General features: G+C 37.5%; 1 protein-coding gene across 1 annotated transcript in view; it reads left to right on the top strand.

The window, feature by feature from the left end:
* Nucleotides 1-417: 417 nt before the first annotated feature.
* LOC137662446 (gamma-aminobutyric acid receptor subunit pi-like) overlaps nt 418-10,658 on the top strand; it is a 42,451-nt gene continuing 32,210 nt past the window's right edge. Inside the window, exons 1-2 of the mRNA XM_068398873.1 lie at nt 418-473; nt 6,429-6,532. Coding sequence (XP_068254974.1) covers nt 418-473; nt 6,429-6,532 — 160 coding nt within the window. The remainder of the gene's footprint in view (nt 474-6,428; nt 6,533-10,658) is intronic.

Raw genomic sequence — 10,658 nt, 5'->3', positions numbered from 1 at the left:
GCACTGATATGCCAGAGGTGCACTCAATTACAAGCAGGAATAACAGAGACAAAACTCAGTGTTTGTGATTCTCCTGCACATGATTGCATTATTTTTCAAAACAATTACTTTTCCTAATATTTAAAGGACAAATGCAAAAATGAAAGAGCTGTAGTATACTGGCACACAACTTCTATTGGTAAGTTAAATTATTGCTGATACCATGTCTTTTTTTGAAGTTTTGAGGGTTTTTCATGGTTGTAGGTATTTACTAATACATTTATAGCAGCAGCTATTCAAGTTACAATATCTTAAGTGTTGAAAACCTTGTGAAATCTGTATATTTGAAATGCAAATGTACTGTAAACCATTACATTTTTCTTTTCTCTGCATTTTTCTTTTTAGGAACTACAAGAACTTTTGAAACCACACCTGACAATGTGCAGTCTTAAATGCTGCAGTCTCAGAGCCCTTTTTCTATTGATGCTGTGTAGGTAAGAATTACTTGCTAAAAATATTATTTCTTCAATGTATAATAATATCAGTTGGTTTCTAATAAATTTACTTATAATTAGAAATATATCTGACCAGATAACAAATCTACTTGACAGTTGAATCTTGCCTCTTACAAATATTAAACAACCTGGATATTAATAACAGAAATACAGGACTGAACTTCACGAATCATCTCCGCTGCTTTGATTGAGTTACAGTTTTTTTTTTCCCTGAGAAGACTGATGCGGGGCAAAAAAGAATGGAATTTAGCTTAAGCAAATGATCCTTCAAATGAAGGATTACTGTGTAGAGTGCGAATATCATCCTAGATGCTTAGCAAATTTAGAAGGGCACATGGTCCTTGCCTGGAGCATAGTACCTTGCCCAAGGACAGAAGCACACAGTCCACCTAAATGTACTATAAGCTTGAGGTATTAAAGTCATCATTGTGCATTTGTTACTAAAGGAGAGTGTCTTAAAAAAGAATTACCTGGTTAAAACATGGTCATCTTATTCTCTGTTGATGAAATCACGAAGTCTCTAGGAAAGCTGAGTTGTGTTAAGCTGGAAGGTAAAACTGATCCCTTCTGTGTACAAGTAACCCTGCTAACAGTGCAGTTGCCATGACAAAAAATGTAGAAACAGAGCACTTAAAATATATTCCTTCTATAAAAATGGGGAAAAAATATTCTTTATAATCAACTCGAATAAGAAAATGGAAGCATGGGCAGGTTAAACATTGTCACTACCACCTTTACTGAAGGATTTGAAGTCTGTTAGCCAATTCTCTCTGTAGAATTGTGTAACCTATTTGGTCTGTCAGTAAATTCCTCAAGATAAGATTCTGCCTGAGCTTTAGTTCAAGTGGGTGTGCAAACACATGATTAGATAAAGCCTCCAATTGGTTGTGAGGGCAGGTGGAACAGTCCCCTGAAAGGGAGTTTAAAACATTCATCTCCCCCACCTTCTCCAGTGCTATAAAGAGATCTTTGTCCAGAACACACTCTTGATCTAGTTCCACCTTCCTTCCTTGTCAGCTGTGACTTGCCACACTCTATATAATCACTGGATGATTCATGGCTTTGCGGTAATAAAACACAACCAAGAGACCAACAAAATTTCAGAAACAGCTAAGTAAGAAGGAGGCAAAATTCCCTGAGAAGTTCAGCCTGCAGTATAATTGCCTTCATTATTATCAGGCAGACTGTGAATCCTCTCTGACAGTTTCACATGGCTAAGAGTATCCACAACCACAGACAGTTAATTCCTGTATAGTATCCATGGGAATTATGTGCATGCACAGCACCTGTTTAGCCTGGACACAAGTGCACAGCATTGAGCTGACCCGGTCATGTTCCACCCAAATCCAAACACGGGCTGAGAAGCAGCTCTGCCCCTTGGCTAGCTCACAGCCAAGGTGATGTTTAGGTACACAAATGCCTTTTTCCAGTGCACAAATCAGGAAGGTTTGGTGAAACTGCTGTTTAGAACAAAAACTATCCTGCTTGGCACTGAAACGGAGAAATATTTCTAAGCAATATCCAGGGACTGAGGTGCACTGAAGCGAGGGCCAGGATTGCAAGTAGCCCCTTAGATATACCACTTGTATAATCTCTGGCTGTGTGAAGAGAGTTTCCTTTACTGAGTACTTTATAATCAATAATGTGTGGGGGTTTTTTTGTTTGTTTGTTTTTGTGGTGTGGTGGTGTGGTGTTTTTGGTTTTTTTTTTAAGTTTAGAGATAGCCAGAGCCTCATCTTCCCTGTCATATACAGGGGACATGATCTGTCACAACGCATGTGCTAAGAGTGTCGCACCAGGCTATCAGACTCCACCTTACTTTCTAGTTCTCCCTTCCTGAATGACATTTCTTAACTTCACTTTCGGCACTTAACATTAAATTACATTATGATCACATCATAGACACCCATACTAACATCTATATCCAAGGGATTACCTGGATGGTCACTTTCCCAGAAATATTTTTATTAAGAAGTAGAAATTAAAAATTGAGGCAAATTTATCAGAGTAATCAATAGAACTTAAACTTCATTATCAGGAAGCAGCTTAAGTAAATATATACTATTTGATCCCAAGAAGGGCTCCCATTTATTTCAGGAAGGGTGTTTTCCAATTAAACAATGCTAGCCTGGGTTTATAGGGTCAGATCCAGAAAATTCTGTGGGGTGTTTATTTTGTTTGTCTGAGTTTAAGAGCACTTACACTATTTAAGTATTTGTTCCTGTATCTGGTAAGTGGTAACGTAATGCTACTGTTTCAGCCTCACCAATTAATTAACCAAAAACCCATGACAGTACTGGCTGTTTTGAAGCAGAGAATAATCAGTGGTGTAGGTGATTCTGCTGCAGTTTATATACAAAGACCATACAAAAGCCTGTATCCTTGAGCACGTCAGGTGTGAAACAAGAAGTAGCACTTCTGTTTGCATCTGTCAACCCTTTGCCTGTCAGTGGATTTCCTGAAAAAAAGCTTTTTTCCCCCTAGCTTTTCCTGAGGGAGGTGTTTCAAAAGCTTGCTCAGACTATGTTTGGCATTTTGTTTCTCCCTTCTCTCAGTTCTAAGGTGTTTCTGCCTCTTTCATGATACATAACTTCTGACAAAAAATAGCCAGGCAAAATATTCCTATACATGTGTCTAGACTGTACTTTTGTTTTAAGCAGTGATATATACTACTGTTTAGGGCAGATGTTCCCTTTTCCCCTCCAGTTATCCAATTCTGTTAAGACACTAACTTTAAAGTATCTTAAATAACAAGCAGTTGTTGTACCTTCCAAGTTTAGCCTAGCCTGTAAAAATACTAAGTTTTTGAGCCATAAGAATAACTGAGGAAATTAAATAATTATAATTCAGCTTTTATAAAAGCAAGCATGGGTCATTGAACCTGAAGAGTTTAAAACATATGTTATATATTGACAGCCCAGAACAGATAGATGTTCCCAGCTGTCAAATAAATATATACCCAGTTTTCTTCTATAAAAGCCTGTTCTCTCCTCAGTGGCTGGAACAGCTGTTTCAAGGCAATTCCATACCTAGATGCATGCCAATGTATTTCAAATACATTAAGAAAATGGAGGAACTAAAACATATGCAGTTAGTTAAACATAACACGACATATTGGGTAAAAGAGAAGCTTAGATGCATTGATGAGAAGATGTACATAAGAGGAACAAGTCTCAGCTTTTACTTTTATCCTTTGAGATCCCTGCGTAAGGCTGTAGGACAGAATACAGGAACGTGTGTAGCTGTGAGCTCACTCTTGCTTAGTGATGAATGGGGCACGTGAATTGAAGAGCACTTTAAAGGAAACAGGGCAAGCAAAACCACTTAAGGCACGGAACATCTGTAGGTTCCTCGCCTTTCAACACTGACAATCTGCTTCTGAGTATCCCCAAAGTTACCAGGGTGGTAACACCATACACTCACATTTAGGAGGCATCGGTTCCTCTCATATATTGGCTTACTATGATAGGACTTCTCAAAGGGCAAAATAGCACACAAAGGACAGTGCCCCATTAACTCATAGCCTCAATTACTGCCCAACAGCTTTCCCATGCCAACAAGTTCTTACTTAACTATAAAAACCAAAGACATGAGACTACACATCATGTGTTAATGAGGGAAAGCAAGAATTACCTCAGAGGGTACCACAGGTGATTTAAGTGAAGGACTTCCATATAATAATGCCCAATATTTAAGATATGTTTCAGAAAATACCTGTTAATGATAACAAACCAGACCACTCTGCAATTGCATACTGATCAGCAGAACAATATTATACCCTTGCAGTGGAAAAGGGACAACTTTTCCTTTATTACTTCACAATGTGTGAAAGTTATTCAAGAACAATCCAGTAAAGCTGTGAAATTAAACTCATGCAGCTCATTGAACACTTAGCTAAAATTTTATGTAAATTGCAAAATCAGAAATACCTATTGGAAGTATTTAAGAAATGAATGAAATTCAAGTACATTTTTAATTCCAACACTTCTGTGCAACATAAAACTGGCCTTTTTATTTATATTCACATTTCAACTCAACATGACTGTGCTTGTTTCTTTAGGACACAACTTCCAGGAGAAACATTCTTTATTTCAATGCTAGCATTACTGAAGACCACACTTAACATTAAGTAATAACATAGTTCTTAAAATAAACACAAAAAACCTAGAGGCAAAAATAAGGGAAATAAGATCATTCAAGTATCTAAGCTATATAAATTATAAGATTGTTAATGAAAAACATCTGCTTATGTGGGAATAGGGTCTGGTGAACAGAAGAATTATGCAGCAATAGCAACTCTTAAAGACAGTGGACTCCGCATCTAAAACCATAGTGTGATTTGGCCACCTGCATTCAATGAGATCATCTTTGCATTTAAGTTTTACTAACCTAAAATACTGGATTATCCCTAGTGGATGAAAACCACAGTTTCCTGACAGAACAGCTTAAGCTCTCTCAGAAACAGTAAGATTGAAATAAAAGCAACAAGCTTTAGAAGACTACAGAAGACCTAGAAATATTGTTAGGAAGAACAAGCAGAGGTTTCAGGAACAACTCTGGGAGAAGTTAGAGAAAATTCAGTGAGGATTTGGTAGAACTAGGAATGACCACAAAACAGCGGTGTTCCCTCAGCCATCAATTTGTACTTATAACCTCCTTACTCAGGGCTGAGCCACTACAGTTACAGCCCTTGTACCTGCTGTAGGAGAGCTAAGAGGTAGAGCTACTCACTCTTACTGACCAGTCCCTTTTGGTATGGGGGGTAAGGAAGAGAAAGGCCCTCTCCTGCTGAATATATAGGTGGCCGCTCTCCATCAGCAGAGACAACACCTCTGCCTGCAGCCAGCTGGGCTTCCTTGAGTCAATCATTTGCTTATCACCTTCATAATTAAAGTCACACCTCCACTTTTCTCAAATCATTGTCAATGAGCAGTCAGTACTTGTGTTTTAATTTATGAAGAGCACAGCCTGAATCTGTGACAGGTGAGCACACCCTGCTCGCACTTTCAGGATGCTCACCTTAGGGGCTGGGCAGAAATTAAGAGCAAAGCTGTGGTACGTTGTGCTATAGATCTGTTACGCACAGTGTGACAGCCCTTAATGGCCCCAGCTGTCCTTCCCACAGCTGCTCACCATCAGGAGCCATAAAAGGAGAAGGGGGGTGGAATATATAAAAATAAGTCCTGAGAGAGTCTGAGTAAGGAGTTGTTATTTGGGTATGTGTCTTCTTTAGTACCTCATTGTTCCTATTGATTTTCCAGCAAGGGTGTTACAGGGTCCCTAGGGCAGAAATGGGGTTAGTAATTACTTATTTGTATTTGACTTCTGTGGGTTGTATTTGTAGCTATTTCTGAACATAGGAGTGGTTTGCATTCTCATTATGCTTCACTGATTTTGCCCAACAGGATTATTTCTGTAACCTGTTTAAAAATTGTGTTGTAAAAGCAGGATTTAAAAAGTGTTTTTTATGCACTAATCTCTGAGGCTGGTTTCTGTCTCTCTCCAGGAGCTAAACTGAATGTATTTCATTATGTAAAAAGAAGCTTAATTTTAAATGCTGAAATAAACAATATGCCCCCACATTCATAGGCTATAACAATAGTGCCATATTGACAGAGAAGGTATTAAAGAAAACTGAACTGTTTTCTCAGGTGAAGTGTTGACCTTAAAGAAACTATAGACTTTAAGGTATAAAAGTGGTATTTTTTTTTCTGATGAGAGACTAATACAGGTTATATAAATCTGGTATTTTTCTAGAACATTATTTTTCCACAGTGCTGTGAAATGCAAACATACAAATGTTTCATGATATATTATCTGATAGACAGTAATTGTCAGTAACTTTGAAACTAATACAGCATTTTTTGGCATGTCATCTCTGCTATAACTGATGACATTCTTTTAAAACATCCTTATGTTTTTCATTCCTTTTAGGTCAATGCAAATTCCTGAAGCTGAAGGAAAAGATGAAATTCTACCTCCAACTATACAAAAAATAATAAAAGGATATAACAAGTATCTACGTCCATTTTTTGATAGTAAGTAGAAAAGCTGTTTTAATAAGATTGAGCCATAACATAATGCAGTACCTGAAACTTAGCAACAAGGGCAAGTGTTTTTTTGCTGTACATTTTTCTCTAATGTTTGACAGTGACTGATCTGATCGTATGTGGTGTACTATCATGTAATAAGATATAGTGTAATAGCTTTTGTGCCCCAAGGTGAGACTTACATATTCCAGACATTCACAAGCAAAACTTCCAGACTGTTAGAAACTTGGCTATTGATGCTCATGTGTCCTCAGTGAAATAAGCTGTAATACCTTACCTATTTAAAAGCTTAACTTTGCCTAATTTCCTAAATAATAACTATAAAAAATTTTCTTTAAAGATAAGAAAGCTTTATATACCAAAGTGTTCATAAAAGCACAGGCAAATCTTGTTATGATACCAAGTATTAAATGCATCTACTACAAGATTGCAAGAGAATTATTTAATAAATGCTTCTTGCCTTCGGCCTTAAAGCTCACTGAACTGTTTCACTGCAGAACTGCGAGGGAAAATGAATTGAAAATGTCAGTTCCCTGTGTCAGAAGGCCACGATCACCAGGTTGGAAGACCCACATAGTCTACTGCACCAAGGCTGATTTTACTGCCATGCAGTGCAGTCAACGTTAGACACCTGAAATCTTAGTGAGAAACATCTTCCTTGCTTGAATCAGGCTATTGCATGTATCAGAAATACTGAAGAGTTACAAGGCGGGGTAAGATCTCTGTCTGCAGTAACTGCGGAACTTTGTAAAATAAAACGTTCTGCATGTTGAAAAGATGCTCAGCACCACATATCTGTCAGGAAAATAAACCTAGAGTGAATGCTAGCAATAGTCCTTAAGTTAGATATTCAGAAATGTTAGAGGTTTCAAATGAAGACCTTTATATCCTTTTATATCCTGCTTAAAAACGATTGACTAAAGAGTTTCTCAGACCATACTGTTACCTCTTGCCATCCAAATACCTGGTGAGACTGTCAGCCTGTTCAATAAGGGCACTCCATGTCATGTGCAATTTCTGAATCCATTTCATAAAAAATGAAGATAAATCTGTTTTTTAGGCTTAGGAAAAGGGAAAACTATTTAATCTGTTTGGTTTTATTGTAATTGTCTCAGCAGCTGATACAGCTGCTATAAAGTATTTACATGGTCTAAGAAGATTTTCAGCAAAATAGAAGTAATGTTAATAAATAAACTAACCCCTTCTCATTGGAGATGATGCATAACGGAAGATAACTGTATGTTCAGTGGCCATTAATATATTTCATTCATTATTTCATGATAGTACTAGAGACATGTTGGTACTGCCATGATGGGTGTGCTTTGGTAGACAGTAAACAGAATTTAGTTGCAAAATACTATGATAGTAGTTAAGACCACTAGTAACTCACTTTTAAGTTATGAATCTCCCTTTTCTAAGGTGAGCCAATTTTTTCTCAGCTGTTGTAATGCAGTAAGACTATAGCTCTTTTTCTGCCTGGGAATTTTGTTCAGAGGGATGCTAAGGATTTTCTGTGTTTGCCTGGAAATAGCAGAGGAGCTCAAGCACAGATAAGACTATGTCATATGCAGAGCCAGTCTAGCACTTCCAGACAGTGCCACCATCGCTGCATACACTCTCCACAGCTCAGGCATGCAAACACTGTGTCTAAGAAATCTTTGATGGATCTGTATTAGCCCTACTGTTGAAGGAATGGGATGAGACTCTGAAAAATACATTTTATTGATGCCATTTCTAAATGCAGTGTTGGTGGTTTTGTGAGAAACCACTTTTGTAGGAGTGATTTAGGTTAGGATGACTCGGGAAGCGTTCATCCCAAGTTTTGTACCTGTAGCTTTTTGCAAGATCATTTGGGATCATTTTCCATGTGATAGTGGTGTGTATGCTCGGGGTGAATTGGGAAGTGGTATCTGCCCAGCCCTGACCCCTCTCTGTTACTGGCAAGGCGGGCTGCAGCTCGGATGAGATTTAGGTCCAGGAGAAGCTATTGCTCTTCTCAGAAGCAGAGCTAGTAAACCACCTAAATCCTCAGCTTAACAAATCAGTGGATTACACTGATCTGTGTGACCACAGCTATCCTAGCTTTGTTCCATATAATATTTTCCTTATTTTTATGGATATTATCTGCCTGCAGCTGGTGTACCTTGTATCTGTTCTTTATGAGAAAGATTTCAGTATAACTGGCTTTGCTCAGAATTATATCAATGGCTACAGCACACCTGCTAAATAGTTGATGAAGCCAGAGCATCAATTTAGTCATTTATACCTCTTCTGTGACTTTTTTACCCTCCTTATCCCCCCAAATCTTTAATTTCTTTGATATGGTGTTTGCATGTTAATAGTAAGAGACTGACTAATCAAAAATGGATCGTAAGATCAAAGTGCTGGCTAGACATGAGTAGGCTGATGAACAAATGCATGATAAAAGCATAAACCGGGGTATTCTGGTACTGGTGGAGATTATCAGCTACTATAAAAGCCTGCACAGTTCTAATTGTGTCAACCTATCATTGCTGATTTACTGTGAGAAGCAAACTTGTATGAAACATGAACAGAAAAGGATGTACATGCATATTAACCCCAAGAACTACGTTTGCTGTCTGAAGTGCATGAAAGGATTTGCATAAAATGGGAATCTAGTATGTGTATGCTGATATGCAGAAATATCCAAAAATAATATCCTAAAGTCAGCTTCCTTAAGACACTTGGCTCCCCTTTTTTTCTTGGCCAAGACTCCTTTGCTTTCGAAATTGTGCATATTTCTGTTTATTTTTGTGGTCAATTACATATGCACTCATAAATATGCATGAATAAATTTGTCATAAGACTAGATGATGTTATCTGTTGGCACCTACAGTGCTTTGAGCTTAGTGTGAGCTAGTCATAATGGAACACTGAAAAGTGATTTTTATCAAGTGTGAGAGGGCCAGAGATTAGCTTGAATTTTAGAACAACGTAATTCAAAGTCATTCCAAAGTTATTTGTCCTTGAAATTTTTCTCCAGGCAGGAAATGGGGAATTCTGAAGTGATGCTTGCTGCCAAGATACAATCATCCTCTTATTAAATCAATGACACTGAACTCCTTAATATTTAGCAAAATGGCTTTTTAGTCCTAAAAAGAAGGCATTAGGTATTTAAAAAAAATCATAAAATGAAAGTTCCTTTTTCCTAAAGCCAGGAGAAATAGAAATAGTTATAGTCAAGGAAATTTTATGGCAGCTTATAAGTTCTTAGTTTAATAAGACCTCCATTTGCCTATTTGTTTGTGTTTGGCCCTTGTGCTGGGACTGGCGGATGACTGGAAATTACCTAGGTGGATACAGCTCAGCTGGTGTATTTAACAAGATTATGAAGATATTTTTCATTTGAATCCAATGACTGTGCATAACAACATACAAATTGTCTTCTCTCCTTGGATGGATTGGAACTAATAATTTCTAGTTTTTAAGCCTGGATTAATCTCACCTTTAGTCATCTCCTCCCCCGCAGGTCACCCCTCCAGACCCTTACTACCCAAAAGCTGCCATTTATGCACAGTACAGACTATCATTCCCATCTCTAGGCAAAAGCTAGATTAGTTGAAGCCAGGCTTAAAGGTATCTTAAAGGTTCGAAGACAAGTAAAATTGAGCATTTTACATTTGTCCATACATACTGCTTACCAAATTATGGGGGTACTTTTACAGTCTTTAGTGCAGAGGAATCCCAGCTGGACTGGTTACTTGGCTTTGCCCTCATCTGAATGTTACTATTAAGAATGTTCTCTTTCCTTAACTAACTATAGCATTTTAATGTCCCTCTTTGAGCCGGTTCATCAAGCAAGTGTTAATAAACTGAGCAGATAGACCTGGGAAGTTCCACTAGCGAATTAAAAATTTACCTTATCTAGAATGATTTTAGCCATTTTCTGGACTGGAATATGAAATACTCCTATACTAGTGTTAGTAGATTGTATCCCTTAATGTAATAATATCTATCCTATACTTTTAGATAGATGTGAATGTCTTTGATAGAAAAGCTGACATAAGGGATTTAAAAATGCACAGTTATTTCCCTTAAATGAGCTACATAACCCTGACACTTTATCTCAGCAGTACAAGCTGATTTCAACATC

The sequence above is a fragment of the Nyctibius grandis genome, chromosome 4 (genome assembly GCF_013368605.1).
Source record: "Nyctibius grandis isolate bNycGra1 chromosome 4, bNycGra1.pri, whole genome shotgun sequence".
Taxonomy (NCBI): domain Eukaryota; kingdom Metazoa; phylum Chordata; class Aves; order Nyctibiiformes; family Nyctibiidae; genus Nyctibius; species Nyctibius grandis.
The sequence above is the reverse complement of the archived record's forward strand: the minus strand, read 5'-3'. Positions and strand labels throughout refer to the sequence as shown.